This window comes from Gobio gobio, assembly GCF_949357685.1.
Source record: "Gobio gobio genome assembly, chromosome: 23".
NCBI lineage: Eukaryota > Metazoa > Chordata > Actinopteri > Cypriniformes > Gobionidae > Gobio > Gobio gobio.
This window is the reverse complement of record NC_137119.1, coordinates 25,565,600-25,586,783: the sequence shown is the minus strand read 5'-3', so window position 1 is coordinate 25,586,783 and position 21,184 is coordinate 25,565,600. Positions and strand designations below refer to the sequence as shown.

Below are 21,184 nucleotides of genomic sequence, written 5' to 3'. Positions count from 1 at the left end.
GTCTTTGTTTAGTTTAGTCATGTTTGGATTTATGTTAGTTATTATTTAAATAAACTGCACTTGGGTTCTGCAACTTGCCTCCAGCGGACTCCGTTACAATATTAAAGTAATTTTTGAAGGATCATGAGACAATGAAGACTGGAATAAAGATGCTGAAAATTCAAAAGGAATAAATTACATTTTAAAATATATTAAAAACAGAAAACAGTGATTTGAAATTGTCCTAATATTTCACAATATTACTGTTTACTGTATTTTTGATCAAATAAATGCCGCCTTGGTGAGACTTTCAAAAACATTTAAAAAGTGTATAGTATCTTTGGGCACTTTCTAGACTGATTTTGCCTCATGTGACCTCATGTGTTGTAATTTACAGTGGTGGGAGTGTGACCATGTGACCTGTTGTAATTTACAGGGGTGGGAGTGTGACCATGTGACCTGTTGTAATTTACAGGGGTGGGAGTGTGACCATGTGACCTCTTATTGTGTTCTGCAGGAGGTAGGAATAATAAACACATGACAAACACGCCCAGGGGAAAAATCTTCTCATTGTTGTACAGAATAATAGCGGCAAACTATGAAATGTGGCATCACACAGGATTGCAGCAATACTATTTTTCACGGAGTACAAGACTGAGGTAGATGTTCTACATACATTTTCTCTGTCCAACAGGGTTTAAGAGAACAAAATAGTCATTGTCTAATTTCTGGATAGTTTGACAGTGGGTAGGGCTGTATCAGTACTAGTATTTGATAAAAACAATCTGTTACATTTCCTCTGTTTCTTTCCCACCCCTGCAAACTTGAGATAAACTTGGCACCATCACTATAAGATGATAAACTCATTTCCTGGGCTTAAAAACATGAAACCATTGTCTTCTTGTATTTAAGCCATATAGTTCACCCAAAAATAAAAACGATCCCATACTTTAGTTACCCTCAAGCCATCCCAAGTGTATATGACTTCAGCCAAACATAATCAGAGTTATATTAAAACATGTCCTGGCTAATCCAAGCATTATAATGGCAGAAGCCCAAAAAAGTGCATTCATCCATTATAAAAGTAATCCACACGGCTCCGGGGGGTTAATAAAGGCCTTCTGAAGCGGATCAATGGGTTTGTGTAAGAAAAATATCCATATTTAAAACTTTATAAAGTAAAATATCTACAGTAGCTTCCGGCAGACCGCCTTCCGTATTCAACTTACGAAGAAAGTGTAGCACCTCTCAAAGTTTAAAACATTTATGCTCGACGCACTTACAACGTCATCATCGCGCTAATTACGTTTACGTTTTAGCTTTCGGTCCGCCGAAAGCTAGATATCTTTACTACTGTTTCTTTATAACATGTTAAATATGGATATTTTTCTTACAAAAAACCCATCGATTTGCTTCAGAAGGCCTTTATTAACCCTGATTGTATTTCTCTGAAAGAAGAATGTCATATAGGATAGCTTGAGGGTGAGTAAATTTAATTTTTGGGTGAACTATCCCTTTAACTACATAAGAATCTGTTTAATAGAGTAAACTATTTGCTCTAATGGCAAGTCTCGGAATCATCCTCTAATGTTTCAATACTTATATTAAGCCAATTAAGATCTTTCATTTTTAAGGTGTTTAATACATTTTCCGAGCATTCTGTCATCATTCATGTCATTGTTTTGAGAACACAAAAAGAGGCCAAAAAAACCCTGCTGCATGTGCAATCCATCGAATCATCATTCCTGGCCAATGGGAGTAAAACGACTGTCAAAACACATGCCTAATGGGTGAAAATATCATGAGAGCAGGACCAGAGGGTTCCCCTGCTGATATCTGGTGTTTTCACTAGAATCTTTTGATTTAGTTTGGTCCTGGTTTCCTCAATTACACAGGCCAAAGAGAAGGCAGCTACATCTGGCAGACAGCAGATAAAGAGACCTGATCTGAGGCCTTTGGCCAGGAGGAACCAGGCCAGAAGCTATGAGGAGCGGAGGGCTCTGGACAACACACCACAAAATTTTGTCCCCCCCCTCTCTGGTCATTTTTCCAAAATGTTTCCTTTCCGCCCATCTCAAAACCTTCTCTGGCCTTACAGATGTTCAAAATGTTTGTGGGGGAAGGTGAAGGACAGGTCTAACAACCTATTTACAGCTCTGGGCACTATAAAGATCAGTTTACAGGAGAGCCATTTGATGTGAGGCTTGCTGATGTCAGCATAAAGTCATTTATTGTCAGGAAATTAAATGAAATGAAGGTTATATGATTACAGTGAATCAAGCCACAGTTTTTTATATTATATATATATACACTAGCCTAAAGGTTGGAATAAGTAAAAAAAATTACGTTTTCAAAAGAAGTGATCAAAAATACAGTCAAAAGTAAAACAGTAATATTGTGTGTTGAATATATTTTAAAATATAATTTATTTCTGTGATGCAAAGCTGAATTTTCAGCATCATTACTTCAGTGTCACATGATCCTTCTGAAATCATTCTAATATGCTGATTTGGTGCTCAAAAAACATTTCTTATTATCAATCACGAAAACAATTGTTCTGCTTAATATTTTTATGGAAACCATGATATTTTATGTATTTTTTTAAAGATTCTTTGATGAAAAGAAAGTTTAACAAAAAAACGCATTTATTTGAAATGATTTATGTAACATTACAAATGTCTCTATCATTTCTCATCAATTTAATGCATCCTTGCAGAAAAATATCTATTAAAAAATCTTGTTGACCCCAAATTTTTGTGGTATACTGTGTATATGTCATTATACTTAATTCAGAATTTACTTCTTCGTGACCCAGGTTTGACAAATGTTCTCACATTTTAGTCTTGTTGTTAGGAATAATAGTATCCAGGCTTTCTCTTTATTAACTAGGCGGGCCGATCATTGTTTTGTAAACATGAACATTCATGTGTTGTAACTTTTCAAAATTGCAAACGTCCAGAAGGAGTTGCTATGGCAGCTTAGCTGTTTTTATAGTAGTATACCAAGCTCTATTATCCCCAAAAAAATCAGATTCTTAATGATATGATGAAAACCTGTTCTCCCAATCTCTCTCAAACAGACACTGAACTGAATTAAGGGACAGCAGTTATACTTACAGCTGGAGTCTCTCTTGAATGTCTTGCTTGTCTGTTGCCACACAGTCTTGCAATCTTCATTTAGCCGAAGGTAGCGGGTCTTCCTCCATGAGCTAGACTTCACCTTTATTAGGTCTCCACCTTTCAGCAAAAACTGCAGGTCCGGGTCTCCCTGCAGACCTAAAGGTCAAGTATCAAGTTCACGCATTAGTGCAAATGGATTTCACAAAGGTCATAAAATGTTCAAAGTCCACTGTCAAAGTATCTTAATTTATGTATCTTTGGAAGTTCAAATAAAGACCATGTCACAAGTATCTGGGCTCAATGGTGAGTCATGTATAGATCAAAGCTATTACAAATATATATATTCATTTTTGCAATAATGCTAATGCCTGGACACACCTTTCTCCAGACAATAGAAAAATGATCTTGCACAATTTGCTGAAGGTCAAAACCTGCTGGGTGAGCTATATAAGTATGGTAAAGGTTACCATGTCCATTTTCTTTTTACTAAAAGTTTTTACTTCAATGAAAGTATGTTTACCCATTCCAGTTAGGTTTGATAGTAAATTCCTTTAATATACACAGCATTGATGCCTTTCAATAACTATATAGTTTCAGCATTAGGTATATCATTGTGCTTTGTTTATATTCAGTTCATACATCATATTGTACTGTTTTCTCTTCATTAAAGTATCCTAAATAGTACTCATTGTTTGAAAGATAACACTGACACGTACTGACCACATGCATTCACCCACACAGCACTTTTTCCATATTGAAATGATACTGTGGTTATCTTTGTCTTTTTGAAACCACAGTGCTGATATAGAGTAAAGATTAGCAATAAAATCACTTGCATCCCTCACAAAGAGTCCAACATATGTACAGATTACATATATATAGTACTGTATATACATACATACATACAGCAGTGGACAAAAGTGACGTCCAGACACTGGAGGGAATATTTGATTTAATGAGCCTACATATTTGGTTAAACAATCAAAATATGAGGAAAGATAGCCTATTTTATATTTTGTTAAATATTTTAAATATGAGGGAAGACCAAAACACTAAACTTAGTTAAGGGATTTATCTGACAAAATGATTTGGCAAAATGCGTAGAAACCCAAAAAAGCATACACTGACTTAATTAGTTATTAATTTTTCATATTAATATATACCAGTTCACTTAAAATACTGAGTTCACTTCCCAAACAGCTGTGTATGATACATACAGTTTTCAGGATTGATTTTTTAAACAATTATGCAAGGATTATTGCATCTATAAAGCTAGATAAAGATAACCACAATAGCACTGCAGTGTGGAAAAAATGTGTATGTGCGGGTGTGGTGTGTGTAGTCAATTAATTTCAATGTTGCAATAAAAGATCAGTCTTTCCATAAAATGTTTCTACTTCCTTTTCAGGAGTGGCTGAATTTGGAACGATAAAATATTACAGATAATGCCTGCAACATCCCGATGAGACGCAAAGCTGTTGTCCTGCAGCTATCATGGAGCTAATTTGCCCAACAGTTGAATTATGAGTATTTACAGCTTCTCTGAACCAAAGGTGTGGGCACAACCACAACATTGCTGACATTTTTTCACGAGCTCTTGCCACAGAGGCTGTTTATGAGGCTCTGGCTAGCTACACTCAAGCAGAAGGCGGAGAAATTATGACAAATCTGAGCTGATTTCAGAAAGCATGCTTTGAAATGGAGCTGAAAGCTTTTTCTGTGCTGGGATGGTTGCCTATGTTTACTCAGAAAACTCTTGCGTGTATGGTTTTATTTTGATGACTGATACTTGTGTTATTGCAGTCTTGAAAAGAGGTATTTAACATTTAGGAAAATGCATCAGGCTTTTCATCTCCACATTCAAATCACACTCCAGAAGTATTAAGCATGCAAATGTAGACGTCGCCAAGTTCAAATACTCTTCTGACTTCTCATTGCCGTGATCCTCAAAAACATGATAGAAACAGGGCCAGCACGATTTGCAAAGTCAGTGGATTTGAGCTGTGCCACTGCTAGAAAGATCTGTAATACCTGGAGAAAGCTATCCATTAGCATTTCTATCAGGGGCGCAGCTAAGGGGGGGAAAGTTAGGACGATTCTAAGGGCCCACACACATTTGGGGCCCCCAGAGATGGGTTTTATTAGTGGTAACAGTACTAGTAGTTATGTATTATAAATGTATAATCTACCAAAGAGTTACAAATATAAAAAAATGATGGCGCATTTCCGGCAAAATCCAGCAAAACGCTCCACTCATGAACCGCTCACGCTCACCGGGAAAACTACGTTCACTCAAATCCCACTCCGACATGAAAATTCTCTGTGCTATAATTGTTGCAGCCATTAAGGTATTTATTTTCATATTTAAATATTATAATGTTGTTTTTTTATGTCTATGTTGTCAATCTATGTCGATTATGAAAAGTGAACAGCATGAGATAGGACACCTCATAAGATGAATGGAGTTGATCAGATATGATTGTGACCACTTCATTAAGTTTTGTTTTGTATAAATTGTATCTTAATTTTAATCAATGTTTCATCAGCCAATGGGGTTATTCTGGGTTGAGCGAGCGGAGCTTAATTGGTCAGTATTATTAAATTGCAGACAAAGATTTTGGATAGCTAGGTTGGTGTGGTAAGGGCCCAACATCAAATTCTTTCATAGGGCCCAAAATTGCTAGCGGCGCCCCTGATTTCTATACATGTCAATGGAAGTTTAAACAGGGAAAGTTGTAGAGTTTTTAAGGGCCCTCCAAAACAAAACTACTGTATATAACAATCAAATATTTTACCAATGCTTTCAAAAATGTTTAAATACACTTGAATGGCCACCAATGAAGAAAGATGTAGCAGCTAAATATTTGACCCTTCGTAAAAAACATCAACAGATTTTCATCCAAATGTATCGATTCAATATTGCTGCAAATTCTGAACTTTCTGGTTACATATGCATAAAACATTTTGCAATCTGATTAAAATATCAATTTACTATACGTGAAATGCAGAAGAGCAGTATTTCTATGTGAGTCATATCAGACAGCTGACTAAAGAAGTTATGCAACTCAGCATGTGCGTGAGTCGTGACAACTAAAAATATGCCAAGAGAGTCTTCTTCTTATCTTGCTAAAATGAAATGAAACCTGAATGATTTACTTAAAGCTAAATATCCAAGCTGTTCTTTCCTTTACAATAACCACATCTTCTTCTACAAGTCTGATCCTCACCATGACTTCAAAAGACTTTTAAAATATAGTTCACAGGTTGAATGAACCTATTTTTGGAGGATGACATTGATTTTGTGCTCCAAAATCCTACCTTGTGTGAACAATGTTAGCAATCATTACTTAAAAGATATGTTAAAAAGAAGTGCTCTACCAACAAGAAACTAAAAAAATCATGTAAACTGAAGGAGATTAAATCTGAATCATATGGCGAAAGTAGGCCACGGCCATTTTGGCGTGCGCTGACGCACAAAGGCGCGAAGCGACCTGATTGGTTCGCACGTCTCAGCCGCCTCGCCATAGGTTCGTGCAGTAGCCGAAGCACAGCCAATCAGCCACCTCTGCTGGGGTCTACTGTGCAGCTGCACTGCGTTTTACATATATAAAATTATACGGATAATTTTGGCTTCAATATTCTCGAGAAAAGGAGCTAATTTACGCAATACGAGAGTACTCTCGAAAGTGAACCAACTTATTTAGTCAGATTTATTTAGTCCACTCCACTTCCAATATCTAGACTTCTCTGGATAAAAGTAGTCTACTACACATGCACTACACATATTTTTTAATCTTACTGTCAATATAGTCAGATTCAAATGTTTATATGGCAATTATTAACATGTTATTACATAATTTAATGAGTTTTAATTTAAACAATGAAATTGTTGTTTAGACAAAATTCACATAACATGTTAAAATAGCCATTACACGTAAATTGCGTAATTCATTCAAACAATCCCCTTTGAGAGTGTAGAATGCTTAAGATCTCCACCACATTTCAATTCTCTTTTGGATAAACCTCAATTTCATTCCAAATTTACATGAAAGCTCAACATTATGATTATTAAAATGTATGTAAACCTAGCAACTGAAGCATTCAAATACATTCATTGCACTGCAAAGAAGTGGCCAATTTTAAATTATGGTCGTAATGCTGATTCGTATCTGTGTTTTGGTGCTTTTTTCATACCCTTCAAGACCGTTTCCATTTAACTGGGTGGAGAGTATTGCCATCTGGGAAACTGGGTGAATAAGTTGTGAATAAGGAATCTTTATTTATGGCCAACCTTGATGTTGCATCAATGGAATGTATAACAGTTGTACGATTAAAGTGTGATAAGTCAACCCCCAAAACGGTTCATTCTTACTTGGAAAAGTTTCGTAATCCTACACTCAACAAAACAGATCTTCTCTCTGCTCCATTTCGCTGGAATGTAATTACATACAGCAAAACATCATAAAGCAGAATGGGAGAATCCCCTTGAGCAATTCCTCATCTCAAACATAAAAAAATAAGTAAATCCTAATTTTATGAAATATGCAGTCATGTTTGCGACTTTCCTCAAAAGCCAGCTTCACTAAACATCCACTGCATATCATCATCATAGTCCAGGCCTCTATTAGTTTAAGTCCTTTTAATAATTCATATTTAGAATGCAGCTTCTACAGCAACAAAACGTCACGCCCATTGAAAAGTACAAGATATTGCAGAGATTGGTTGACATTCAATATTTATCTAATAAACAGTACAGTAAACAATACTATTTCAAATGCTGTATGTGCAGTTAATGCTATTTGATTAACTTGCACAGCCACTTGCACACCTTCTGTTTGCATCTATAAATGGACAGTGAGCTCTTCTCTTTAACTTTTTACACTGTTTAAATGAGATCACATTGTTTTGGTTTTACAGTAAGTGGTGGAAAAAACTAAAACCATTTTACCAAAGGTATTTTGGAGGGAACTATACTTTCTGGAACTACTAGAGCCATAGAAGTTAACAGTTTTAGTCCACGAAGGGCTATATTTAATGCACGACACGACCGCCTGACACAAATGCAACACCCACCTATGCGTTTCCCATTCTCGTGTGCCACGTTCTCGCACTGTTCTTGATAAACGAACTCCTGTGATTTCGTCCTTTTGTGTGGCTTACGCGCACAAGACATTGTTGAAATCCTCTACGGGATCCTGTAATCGACTTACTTTGGGTAGAAAAATAACATGACGGGAGAAAACCATGACGTTTGCAAGTCTCTTTCTACGGGGCGGGTTCTAAAACCTGCAAAAATCATCCTTTTGTTTTTGTGCCGAATCACTTTCATGTGCGTGTCCCTGAGTTTCGCACTGACATGTTGTGGTATGCACTGTGGTATTTAAATATATAATAAGTTACCCAAATAACCAGAGAAACATATGACATATACGTCGATTGGGACTACTTAAACACGTTTTAAACTTTATCCAAACGGTTGCGAGTAACCTCTTTTTGTAACCTGTCGCCTTTTCTCTAGCGATTCTCTCATGGAAAATGGTGGTTTCGAACGAATCATTCTCGTTCACCTTAATGTTTGACTCGTAAACTTCGTTGATGTCTCCGTTTTTAAAGCGTAGGTTGCTGACTACAGGGCGAACCAATAGCATTCCAGTGCGGGGTGTAAAAGAGCATTCCATTGGCTGGACCTACAGTAAGACCCCGCCCCCTTCACTGAACGAGTCGAGATTCGAAACGTGACGTACATCTGCTTGACAAACTGAATGATAGGCGACATGTCGTTCAATTAATTTTGGCTTGTCATTCAGACGGATGCAGCAGAACAATTATGAATATATATATATATATTTTTTTAACCTTTATTTATCCAGGTAAACTGTTTGAGAACCACTTCTCTTTACAAACATGACCTGGCTGAATAAATGTGAAAATAACTAATGACATTTGACAAAGTCGTTAGTAATACTCTATTGCTGTTTTTATCTGTAATATCTAGCAGTTGGCGAAATCTAATTGTTGTCATTTCGATGCTTAAAATACTATTGGACGTCTTAGTGGATTTCATTTGAATCTAAATTAATCATTTTTAAAATCTTTTAGTGAATCGGTTCGAAAGTCAGCGTAATTTGGGATAGGGCGCCTTCTTGTGGTTGAATCCTCGCGTGACATATGTCATTCGCAGTCTGAATGTGGGTTGTGAAAGCGAAGTTTGTTTGACATTATTGCGAACTTGCACTCGTCGTAAACTGACTGCATATCGACTGTCCAGAGATTAAGCACAGGATAGCAAAATGTTCTATGATATAGGCCTAGCCTACCACTAAAAACTAAGGCTAATGCAGCATAAGACAACACTCCCATGACTGCGAAAATAAACATATTTGCGTTTTAAAGTAAATTGTTTTGTACAAAGTCTGTTTAACACATTCAACCCAATTTTATAAAAAAAAAAAAAATACAAAGAAGCAATTGAAATCACTGGTGTTTATATAGCCACAATAGCCTGACACTCATCAATGTTTACTTCTCACGAGGAATAAACATGACATCACTGCAAAACTTACCGAATCTGCTGGCACTTCCATTTACTTCCATTTTTTTTCTTTCCTTCTTTCAGTTGGAGTATATCCCAGTTGGACAAGACGTTCCACGTCCCAAAGTCACCCAGAGGCTGAATGGGTTGAGTAGGTTACAGCCCGAGTCCTAAACCATCCGACTCGGTGTGGAACCCGCCTATACGAGCGCAGTATCGAGAATTCGACAACACCCACAACAACACCGGTCTTTCAAGTCTCTGTTTTCAGTTGAAGTCCTGAAAAATGTCATTTGTTTCCACACATCATAAACGACGGAATTTTAATTGAGAAACAAGTCTACTTTTTGGTGATTTGCAGAAGGGTGTCAGTGTCAGTGGTTTTGATTTATTTGTGTAGATCTGCATTCTTGTCCAGCAGTTCCACTTAAGCAGTTCTTCAAAGACTACAAATGACAAAGACCTATACGTGTTGCATTTATAATCTGAACCTCCACCTAGATTGGTTTCATAAGTACGCCATTATCTTATCATTTAGGGGTACATGGAAAGAAAAGTTAGTCTTATAAGCTTGATTTTCATTCAGCGTTTTCAGATTGAATTCCCAAGGCAAAAAAACGTGTTCTTTTTACTGCAAGAAGTTACATGTTTATGTGGATGGGTTAATGACAAATAAGGTTTTTAAGATAAAAAAAAAAAAAAAAAATGTATGCCGTTGATTCATATTGGTTTACAGCTTTTAAGACAGGATTGATTAATTATTAAATAAGATTTCTGATTTTACCACCCAGAAAATGTCAGATGGTGTTACCATATATTCATTTAATAATATAGGCTACATAATGTAGGCTACTTAGCACTACTGAAAACTTATATGAATCATTGTATTGTCTAAAATGCATATCACATGGTAAATTCCCTTTCCATTTCTTTATGTATTGTCCGGATACTTTTCTATGTGTTCAAACACCCAATTTTCCATAAGGAGTTTTTATGTTTTGTTTTTAACTGTAAAAATTATTTGTATACATTATATAACGGTTTACGGTTATATACTTCATTTTGAAATTGCAGTGGGAATTTATACTTTTAAATGTAAATTTGCTGGTTGCACCACCTGACATTTCAAACTCAATTAAAATCTAACAGGCATTAACTTGAACACATACAGTATACAGTGTTTGACCATATGATCAAGGTTATACATAAATTTTTTAAATCAATTACACATTTTTGTAATAACAACACATTGTCAAAGTTTTCCAGGGGTCATACCACCTGACATGATAAGTTGAATCAACTCCATTACTCAAAAATGTCAAATTATCTAATATTTATGGGAGGGTGACTAACATTGTTACTGCATCAAGGAGGTCCTCTGGGGTCTTCTGTGTGATGTCATATGCTGTCACATGGTTTTCTTAAAGTAACATTGCATAAAGTTGCCCTCCCTGACATTTGGAGTACAAATTACATTTTTAAAAGTACATTTTTCAGACAATGGTTCTTTAAAGTAATAGAATAGTTTTGAAATAGGACTGATACACTATTTACCCTCATTTATAAGGAATTTAACGTAAAATCGTGCCAAACTATTTGATTAAGAATTTTACTGAGAAAATGAACCTTTTTATTGCAGTTTTGTCTTCTGCTTGTACGTTCGGACGGTCGCACCACCTGACATTTTTGGTCTTTCAAACACACAACACCACAAAGGGTTTCTTATAAAGGAAATATCAATTTGATATATGACATGTATTTATTCAAATTCTTTTTTGGAAAATAATGAATTCGGACACAAAAAAAACATGTCATGTCATTGACCCGGATATGTATGGGGTCTTGCATGGAACGCAATCTGTCTCAGTTTGTTTTGTTTTTATGTGCCATTTCAGGAAGGGGTGAAATAACACACTTTTTAAAATAAAGGCACCAAAATGTTGTTGTTGTTTTTTTGCAGCAATGCCATAGAACAATTTTTGGTTCCCCAAAGAACTTTTCAGTGAACAATTCCTAAAATAACCTTTTTATTAGTGTGAAGAGAGTAATTTCTAATCTAAAGAATGTGTTGTTGTTGTTTTTTTTCAGTATAAAGAACCTTTTGTGCATTGAAAAGGTTCCATTGCTGTTCTTCTTGGAGCCATATAAGAACCTTTATTTTTTAACAATAAAAAAAAAATAGTTTAAAAACACGTTTTTAAAATTTTACTAATTATTAAAGATGTATTTGTTTATGTTTCGGTGTTAAATGTTGCAGATTGATTTATTGTGAGTGATTGTGTTGCATCATGGGACAAATCAGAACACTGCCAACCTACATGGTAAGCGAACAGGGGTAATCTAATTTTGTCTTGCAGGGTGTGAAGCAATAAACAAAGGTGAGCTAAAGAAATCTATGAACTCAAGCCAGCTTCATAGGCCATGGGTGAGTCCATTGGCGTAGTAGACTATGCACATACAACCTCTTTGCTTTTTGATGATAAAGATTTGAAAATCATCCTACCTGGCAGCTTTTAGCACACCCTTTAAAACCGGCAAGGCATACCTGATCTACAGGTATGCATAGGTGTGCACTGTGTACAGGTTATTTTTGGATTGGTTAACATGTTTTGTCATTTCTTTATGGCCAGGTGCATATACTAATCTCAGTGACTTTACCCTTTGGCTTTTAGGTTAGCTATAATTGTATAAATTAAAAACTAGTGCTGTCAAATCGACTAATCGTGATTAAGCGCATCAAACATAAAAGTTTGTGTGTAATGTATGTGTATAAGTACAGTATATATATATATATATATATATATATATATATATATATATATATATATATATATATATATATATATATACATTCGTGGGTACACATACAAAGACTAGAATGTGTCCCGTTTAATTTTATACTTTTTCTGAGTAAAAAATAATGACTATCATACATTTTTTACCATGATTTACAGAAGACACCCACTAAAATGTCATTCCGTGTAACAATATTAATGTATCAGAAAATCTTATTAGGCATATAAAACAGGAATCATTTGATGACATTAAAATACTCTATTTGAGGATCACAGTGCAACCACAAATACTAATTAATTGTAATTTTTAAATCTTTATACTTTGGCACTATCCTTCAAACCACTAGGTTTTACCCATTTGTCAGCAAGAAGTTTTTGTAAGGGAAGATCATTTAAAATATAATACAAGTTTGTATGATCACATATTCTTTTATATGTTTGAATAATTACAGGTCAGAATAAGTATATTGCTTAATTTTTACATAAATATATCCGTTACGTTCAATGACCATGGTTTGTTACTCTGAATGACATTTTGCCAAAAAGGGAGATAATATTGCCATTGTTCCAATAATTGCAATATTTTTTGTATTAGTCTGTATCATTAAATTAGTTTTCATAATACTCCTAAGTAAATGACGGCAGAAGCAGATGTTGAAAAATAATATGCATTTTATTCTACTGTTCTGATGCTCTCTGCCATGCTTGCTTAGCTTGTCACTTTGTTTCCGACTTGATCGGCTCCAAAAATTACACCTTGTAGCTATATTTATGAATATTTTTTGTTTGCCAACGTTATCAGGATGGGTGTTTTGGGTGGAGAATCCCCTCAATGGTCTCTTTTGAACTTGTGACATAACACTGTGAGGGGGAACTCTCTATTCAGAAATTTTGGTAAGCTATTATTCTGACAATCTCAATCCTGAAAATCCTTGCTAAAGGCCTTATCACACCAAGTATGATAACTATAATGATAATGATAAAGATATAGTTAACAAATTATTAAATAATTCTAAATATAAAAGAATAGAGTCCACACCACATCTTTAACGATAACGGCACAGAGAAACGACATCGTAAAATCACTTTCAGAACGATTTTATCCAGCTAATGAACGATAAAAACATTGACAGCCAATCAGAATCCATTCTGCTTTAAAGAGCTCCAGCATTTAAAGCATCAGAAGACAAAACTACTAGCCTAGTAATCTAGACGCACCATAGCGGCAGCAAATGTTATTTGCAGCCAGGGTGGTCTAGCAACTCTCCGTTGGCTTGCGAGCTGGAAAAAACAAACTCTGGTCAGACCAATCATATCGTGTATAGAGTCGGTGGGCAGGCATAACATAATGACGGCAGAGTTGCGGCGGTTCCGTATGCTACTTGTAAACAAAGAAACAGCTGTCTTTCGGTTTTGTCATTCTTAAGAAAGGAAGATGTGTTCGCAGTTTTGCCGACCGGATACGGCAAAATCTATCAACTAGCTCCGCTTCACCTTCTTCGTTGCTCTGGTTGGTTGTAGCGCTATCCTATTGCGTGCAGAGGGAATTTGAAAAACAGCAGTTTATCCCACCCCTCGGATTGAGCCCTGCCAATGGTGTGTTCCCAGACCAAACATCTTGATATGGGTCTGGCTTGTCAGGCTACAAAACTACAGTACATGCTTAGAATGAACAGTGTTATCGTGTGGACGCTGATATACAGTAGTTACCATTATATTTATCATAATAGTTTTGTTCTTGGTGAGAATGTGCTTTAAGAGTGCCATAGCTACTGGGTCTGCTTTTACTTTTTGGCTTTTTGACATTTTACAGTGCCTTTCAACTCTCTCTGTTAGTGGGCATCTAAAATGAATCAATAATACAAATTAAACAATACAAAAATGCATAAAGATATTAATATTTATTAAGTTTAACACATATTTGTACGTGCCAAACATTCCTCATTTATCTGCAATATAAATAAGATGCTAAAATTATTATTTATACTGGGACTGGGGATAAAACCAGTACTGATTACCAGGGCCCCAAGGGGAAAGGGGCCCTTGAAAATTCTGGAATATATTTTAACATGGAACATGGGGGCCCATCAGGACTGCATAGGGCCCGGGATCTTGTGCTATGCCCCTGTTTATACAGTGATCCTGTCATTCAGTGTAATGGCTGACACTTTGGTGTAACAGAGAATTTGCATTACACTGAATGAAAAAAAACATTACCCTGAATGACGAAACTTCTACTTCAGCTTATATTGCAGGCCATCAACTGGCCATATCAAACAGTGAGCTTGACCAGTAAATTAATTCACTTTTCTGCAGCACCACATGGTCTCCAGGGTGCCATTTGATGATGTCACAGACTGCCGAATGATTTCAGAATGGCTTCTTGATCCTGTTACACTGAATGATCTCTTACAAACTGCATTTTTGGGACAAAAGTCCCCCTGGTTATTTAAATACTTAAAAAAGAAAAGAAAAAAAGACATAGTCCTTTTAATATAACACAGCACTTATTTGAAAATGCCAAGAAAACAAATATATTTTTTTGTTTGGTATTTTATATGTTTATTTAAAGATGTAATGGCAAAATCAAAGTCCGGACCATTACGCTGAATGACAATTTTACACTTTGGAACATTATTTCCCCCATATGTTGACATTTTATTTTGACAAATGTTATTTGGAATATTAAAGTAGACACTTTTCTTGCATTTAACATGTTTTTTTATGTATATAAAATGACTTTTGTATATATGTAGACAATATGTAGAGAAAAGATATATAAGGAAAGATGGCAAACATTTAAAAAAAAGTGTTGGGTGTTTATGATGTAAAACAATATGCACTATCATTCTACAGTTTGGGGTCGAAGAAGTCTTCTGCTCACCAAGGCTGCATTCATCTGACCAAAATACAGTTAAAATAGTAATAATGCAAAATATTTTTTGTTGTAATATATTTTAATCTGTTATTTAGTGTTCAGTGTCACATGATCCTTCATAAATCATTAATTTGTTTTGTTTATTATTATTATCAATGTTGACAACACTTGTGCTGCTTGGTATTTTTGTGGAAACCGCAATAACAGTTACATTATTTTTCGTTGATTAATAGAAAGTTCAAAAGAACAGCATGTGAAATATAAATCTTTTGTAACATTAGTCTATTCATTTTTGTTACTTGGCCTACATGCATCCCTGCTGAGTAAAAGTATTACTGACCTCAAACAGTATATTCGCGTGGTTTAAGTGTCCAAATGTTATTATGGCCGTCGCTTTGGATGAGGAGCTTTTAGGAGGCGTACTATGTTACCATGGTGACGTCTTAAACAAATGGTGGTCAATGTAGAAAAGGGAACTCCATGGTGTCATGTAGCGTAATACGTTCCGTTTTATATTAGACATATTAATATCTATAGGACGTTTGTATCACCATAATAACTTCCTTCGCTATACGCACCAAACGCGGCAGAGCTTAGTGAAATATTTAACTGCGTTTCAGTATTTACACTTCTTTTCACGACAAAATAATGGCCGATGAAACTAAACCAAAACCACTTAAGAGCTCTGAACCCTCCATGAATCGACACAAGCCAGCATCAAAGACAACTCAGGTAAGTGAATGACTACTGACCACTACAATTGATTATTATTTTAACATTATGACTTGTAAATCTGACAGGCAACTTACTCATACTTACTCAAGCCTACTCATCCTCGTGTTGTTTCATATCTGTACAACTTTATTACGTGAAACACAAAATTAGATGTTATGAAGAATTTCAGTTATATAAATATAATTTTCAACTGTCAAACTAAACTGTCACTAAAGATAATTTCATATTTTTGAGAGTGACTGATTTTGTGTGTACAGGACATTTCTCATCTACTGGCCAGCATATTCAAAGACCTTTACACCATAGAGGTGATTGGGAAGGACACGGTTTCTAATCTCAGTAAATCACGAAGAGGAGGCAACAACAACTACCATGAAAAATATGTGGAGGAGCTACAACAGGTGCCATCACATCACTAAACAAAATCTCTAATAAAATGTGGCATACTATACACTATACAATTTTAGGGTCTGTATGATTTAAAACAATTTTTTTGAAAGAAGTCTCTTATCTTCAGCTAGGCTTCATTTATTTGATCAAAAATATAGTAAAAACTATGGTGGCAGAAAGAGCTGGTCCGTGTAACGCTTCACAATTAAATTTTCAGACCAGTGCAAATGCAAAAAATAAAATATTGAAACAAACGTCCTTTTTTTCCTTTTTCTCGGTAACTTCATAAGTGGATTTTTGCCATTTTCTCTCCATTTTTCAAATTTCCTTTTGCTAAATTATGACTTAAGAAATTATCTTTTGAATAAATTGAAATCTAACCGATTTTATTTTCCTTCTATTTTTTCCCCCAATTTACGTGGACTGTACCATATAGCGGGGGGAGGTCGAGGACTGTTTTACATAATTTATGTAGGCTATAGCCTGCGTGCACGTTGAGAAGTAACTTATAGTTTTAAAGGCTAACACAGAGGACGCCATAGTTTTTATTGTTAATAACTGTGCTAAATGTAGAATTCAGGTCTGGCCATCGGGAGCAGCGGGCAAAACGGTGGCCTGGCTACTTATTTCGCCCGCTGCTTTGTATTTATCTATACTTATTTGTTATTAGTGCACGCACACACACATACTCACACACACACACACACTGACATGCACGCATGCACACACACACACACACACACACACACACACCTACTTTATTATATTGATGCATGCCTCGATGTACCCGAATGATTTAAGGACTCGCCATTTGATAATTAACCGTTACAAATTATGAATCCGCTACTCTTGACTTGCAGCATATCATTATATAGCCTACATATACATAGGCATATCAAAGCCTATCATTCTCGGCTAACGGCTTGTTTTGAAATGAGTTAATGACTGCTAAATTTAAGGGCAAGAGAAGATGTGAGAAGCAGTATATTCAATGAAAAGTTCGATGTTGCCGTGGAAAAGAAGAATGATGATCACTAAGTGAAAACATCGGCAAAGGAGTTTATTTAGGCCCAAATATTTTGTATGTTTGCATGTAGGCTAGGCTAAGATGTGAATAAAAGCTAACAAAAATTTGCTGAAAAAATCTTATGTCGTTAAAACAACATCTTTTCTCGTAATAACGAGATCTTATGTCGTAAGAACAACATAATTTTCTCGTAATAACGAGATCTTATGTCGTTAAAACGACATATTTTTCTCATTAAAACGACATGTATTTTCTCCTAATAAGGTGTTGTATAGTGATGTGTGTATATGTCTGTATCCACATTAGAGAATGTATTTAGCCCATGCCTTTGTCACACTTGTTTGAAAGCAGAAAAATATCTCATCCGCTGCCTGTATCAGTGGCAGTGCCCATAGCACGAAATTGTTGTAATTTATTGATTGAAGCCTGCAGTTCATAACAGCCATGGGTAGCAGGTGCCATGGATCACTAATGATAAGCGTGTAACTTTAACCTAGTAATGATGGACCCTGGTGCAGCCACAAATATCATAACTGTCTATAATAGGCCTACTGTAATTAAGACATATATTCAAAAAATATATTAAAAACAGAAAGACGCTATTTCAGCCTTAGGCTGCTCAAAGGTCGCGGAAACATGGCCAGTGGGTTCGTTACGCATGTCAATCCATTCCCGGCGTTCTTGGTTTGCTTCTTATGTATTAAATATACAGGTAATTAGATGAACCTTGATCAAAATTAAAATACAATTTATAGAAAACGAAATTCACTTCAAAGAAATGATTTCTGCAAAACAAAACTCAACAAAAATCATGTCTGACCCCACTCCATGTTTCCAGACATATTGCGCGTCTTATAGCCTATCTTACTCATGCCGACGAAAGCGCCCGCGAATTCTTTAATATTTTTCATTTTTGCAGTTTTTTTTACCACTTCGTTATTTTGGCTCGGAATTTCGTTTGTTGGAAATATGAACTGAATTTAGAAATTAAATTTGAAATTAAAAACTTTGCGTTAATAAACAAAATACATTTTTGAAGCGTTTGGAGTGGAGTAGGCTAAATGCAAAACGTAGCCTATTTAGATTCATAGTTAGGCTATATGTTTAAATATTAGCCTATTGTATTATTGTTTTAATTTCATATGTTGATGATGAAAAGTGAGCAGCATGAGTAAGATATAGGCTATAAGACGCGCAATATGACATGGAGTGGGGTCAGACATGATTTTTATTGAGTGTTGTTTTGCAGAAATCATTTCTTTAAAGTGAATTTCTTTTTCTATAAATTGTATTTTAATTTTGATCAAGGTTTCATAAACTAATGGCCTGTATATTTAATACATAAAAGCAAAATAAGAATGCCGGGAATGGATTGCGTAAATAACCCACTGGCCATGTTTCTGCGGCCTTTGAGTAAGGCTGAAAGCGTCTTTCTTTTTAATACATTTCTAGAATTCTATATTTCTGCATGTATGTATTACAGTATAACATACAATATATTACAGTAGGCCTATTTTAGATAGTTATGATATTTGTGCACCGGGGTCCATGATTTCTAGGTTAAAGTTATGCCACTGATGCGAACATGAGTGGTCCGTGGCGGCACCTGTTACCCGTGGCTGTTATGAACTGCAGGCTACATCAATAAATTACGATACTTTCGTGCTATGGGCACTGCCACTGATACAGGCAGCGGAAGAGTCTATTTTACGCTGAGCTTGCTTCTGCTTTTCAGACATGGACCGCCGCTCCCATTACGCGCATCACGCGCTGCGCATAGGGCACCAAGTGCTCAAGGGGGCACCACAAGAAAATGCTCTCTCTCTTTTTTCACTTTTTCTTCTTGTAGAGTAGAAGAAGTTATTATTAATGTTTAAAATCTATCTGAATTGGTAGCCTATGTCTGTGACTGTCTTTTCTCTTTTTCTTTCTTTATAATTTTTTTAAAGCTATAAAGTTCAGCAAATTTTTGTTAGCTTTTATTCACATCTTAGCCTAGCCAACATGCAAACATACAAAATATTTGGGCCTAAATAAACTCCTTTGCGATGTTTTCACTTAGTGATCATCATTCTTCATTTCCATGGCAACATTGAACTTTTCATTGAATATACTGCTTCTCACATATACTGCTGCTTCTCTTGCCCTTAAATTTAGCCGTCATTAACTCAGTTCATTACAAGCCGTTAATTATTAAATGGCGAGTCCTTAAATCATTCGGGTACAACGAGGCATGCATCAATATAACAAAGTAGGTGTGTGTGTGTGTGTGTGTGTGTGTGTGTGTATGCGTGCATGTGAGTGTGTGTGTGTGTGTGTGTGTGTGTGTGTGTGTGTGTGTGTGTGTGCGTGCACTAATAACAAATAAGTATAGATAAATACAAAGCAGCGGGCGAAATAAGTAGCCAGGCCACCGTTTTGCCCGCTGCTCCCGATGGCCAGACCTGAATTCTACATTTAGCACAGTTATTAACAATAAAAACTATGGCGTCCTCTGTGTTAGCCTTTTAAACTATAAGTTACTTCTCAACGTGCACGCAGGCTATAGCCTACATAAACGATGTAAAACAGTCCTCGACCTCCCCCCGCTATATGGCACAGTCCACGTAAATTGGGGGAAAGAATAGAAGGAAAATAAAATCAGTTAGATTTCAATTTATTCAAAAGATAATTTCTTAAGTCATAATTTAGCAAAAGGAAATTTGAAAAAAGGAGAGAAAATGGCAAAATTCCACTGATGAAGTAACCGAGAAAAAGGAAAAAAAGGACGTTTGTTTCAATATTTTATTTTTTGCATTTGCACTATATGGTCTGAAAATTGAGTTGTGAAGCGTTACACAGACCAAGAGCTCAATGCTCTAACTGAAGATTAGACACATGCAAAGAGAAAACCCCCCCAGCAAATTAAGAAAACATCTTCCTCAGTTTGACAACAAATGTGCTGCAAATATTCACAATGCAACCAAATACAGATATGCACTGCAAATATTCGCAACGCAAATACGACCAGGATGTTATTAAAAAAAATCCTCACATTTCACGTCATTTACAACACTACTGACGAGTAAACAACGTATTTGGTTGTGTTGTGATAGCTTATTTCTGTATTTGGTTGCATTGTGAGTATTTGTCAGCATCCATATAACCCTGTAGCCCAAGACTGGTTTCCTACTGAAGCTAAGCAGGGTTGAGCCTGGTCAGTACTTGGATGGGAGACCTGGGAAAACTAGATAGCTACTGGTAGAGTTGTTAGTGAGGCCAACAGGGGTGCTCACCTTGTGGTCTGTAGGGGTCCTAACACCCCATTATAGAGATGGGGACACTATACTGTCAATAAGCACCGTCCTTCGGATGAGATGTTAAAACCGAGGTCCTGACTCTCTGTGGTCATTAAAAATCCCAGGATGTCCTTTGCAAAAAGAGTAGTTGTGTAACCCTGGCATCCTGGCCAAATTTGCCCATTGGCCTCTGTCCATCATGGCCTCCTAATCCTCCCCCTATCCTGATTGGAAGCTGGTGTGTGGTGGGCGTTCTGGCACAATATGGCTGCCGTTGCATCATCCAGGTGGATGCTGCACATTGGTGGTGGTTGAGGAGATTCCCCCCCTTCATGTAAAGTGCTTTGTGTACCCAGAAAAGCGCTAAATAAATGCAACTAATTAATTATTTGCAGTGTGTTTCTGTTATGGTTGTGAGTATTTGCAGCACATTTTTGAATTTGGTTGCGTT

General features: G+C 36.0%; 2 protein-coding genes across 3 annotated transcripts in view; one reads left to right on the top strand and one right to left on the bottom strand.

Moving 5' to 3' along the window:
• The window catches only part of plcd1a (phospholipase C, delta 1a), a 30,632-nt gene extending 20,792 nt beyond the window's left edge, over positions 1 to 9,840 (bottom strand). The window contains exons 1-2 of one of the 2 annotated variants that reach the window (XM_079805643.1): positions 9,662 to 9,840; positions 3,096 to 3,254 (exon numbers count right to left, since the gene is read on the bottom strand). In XM_079805643.1, the coding sequence (XP_079661769.1) occupies positions 3,096 to 3,254; positions 9,662 to 9,692 (190 nt within the window). In that variant the 5' untranslated portion in view covers positions 9,693 to 9,840. Of the gene's footprint in view, positions 1 to 3,095; positions 3,255 to 8,171; positions 8,359 to 9,661 lie in introns of those variants that run through there. The other variant, XM_079805642.1, reaches the window with a different exon arrangement.
• Positions 9,841 to 15,951: 6,111 nt separating this feature from the next.
• The window catches only part of dlec1 (DLEC1 cilia and flagella associated protein), a gene marked incomplete at both ends in the record, with an annotated part of 36,179 nt that continues 30,946 nt past the window's right edge, over positions 15,952 to 21,184 (top strand). Inside the window, 2 exons of the mRNA XM_079806597.1 lie at positions 15,952 to 16,035; positions 16,296 to 16,439. Coding sequence (XP_079662723.1) covers positions 15,952 to 16,035; positions 16,296 to 16,439 — 228 coding nt within the window. The remainder of the gene's footprint in view (positions 16,036 to 16,295; positions 16,440 to 21,184) is intronic.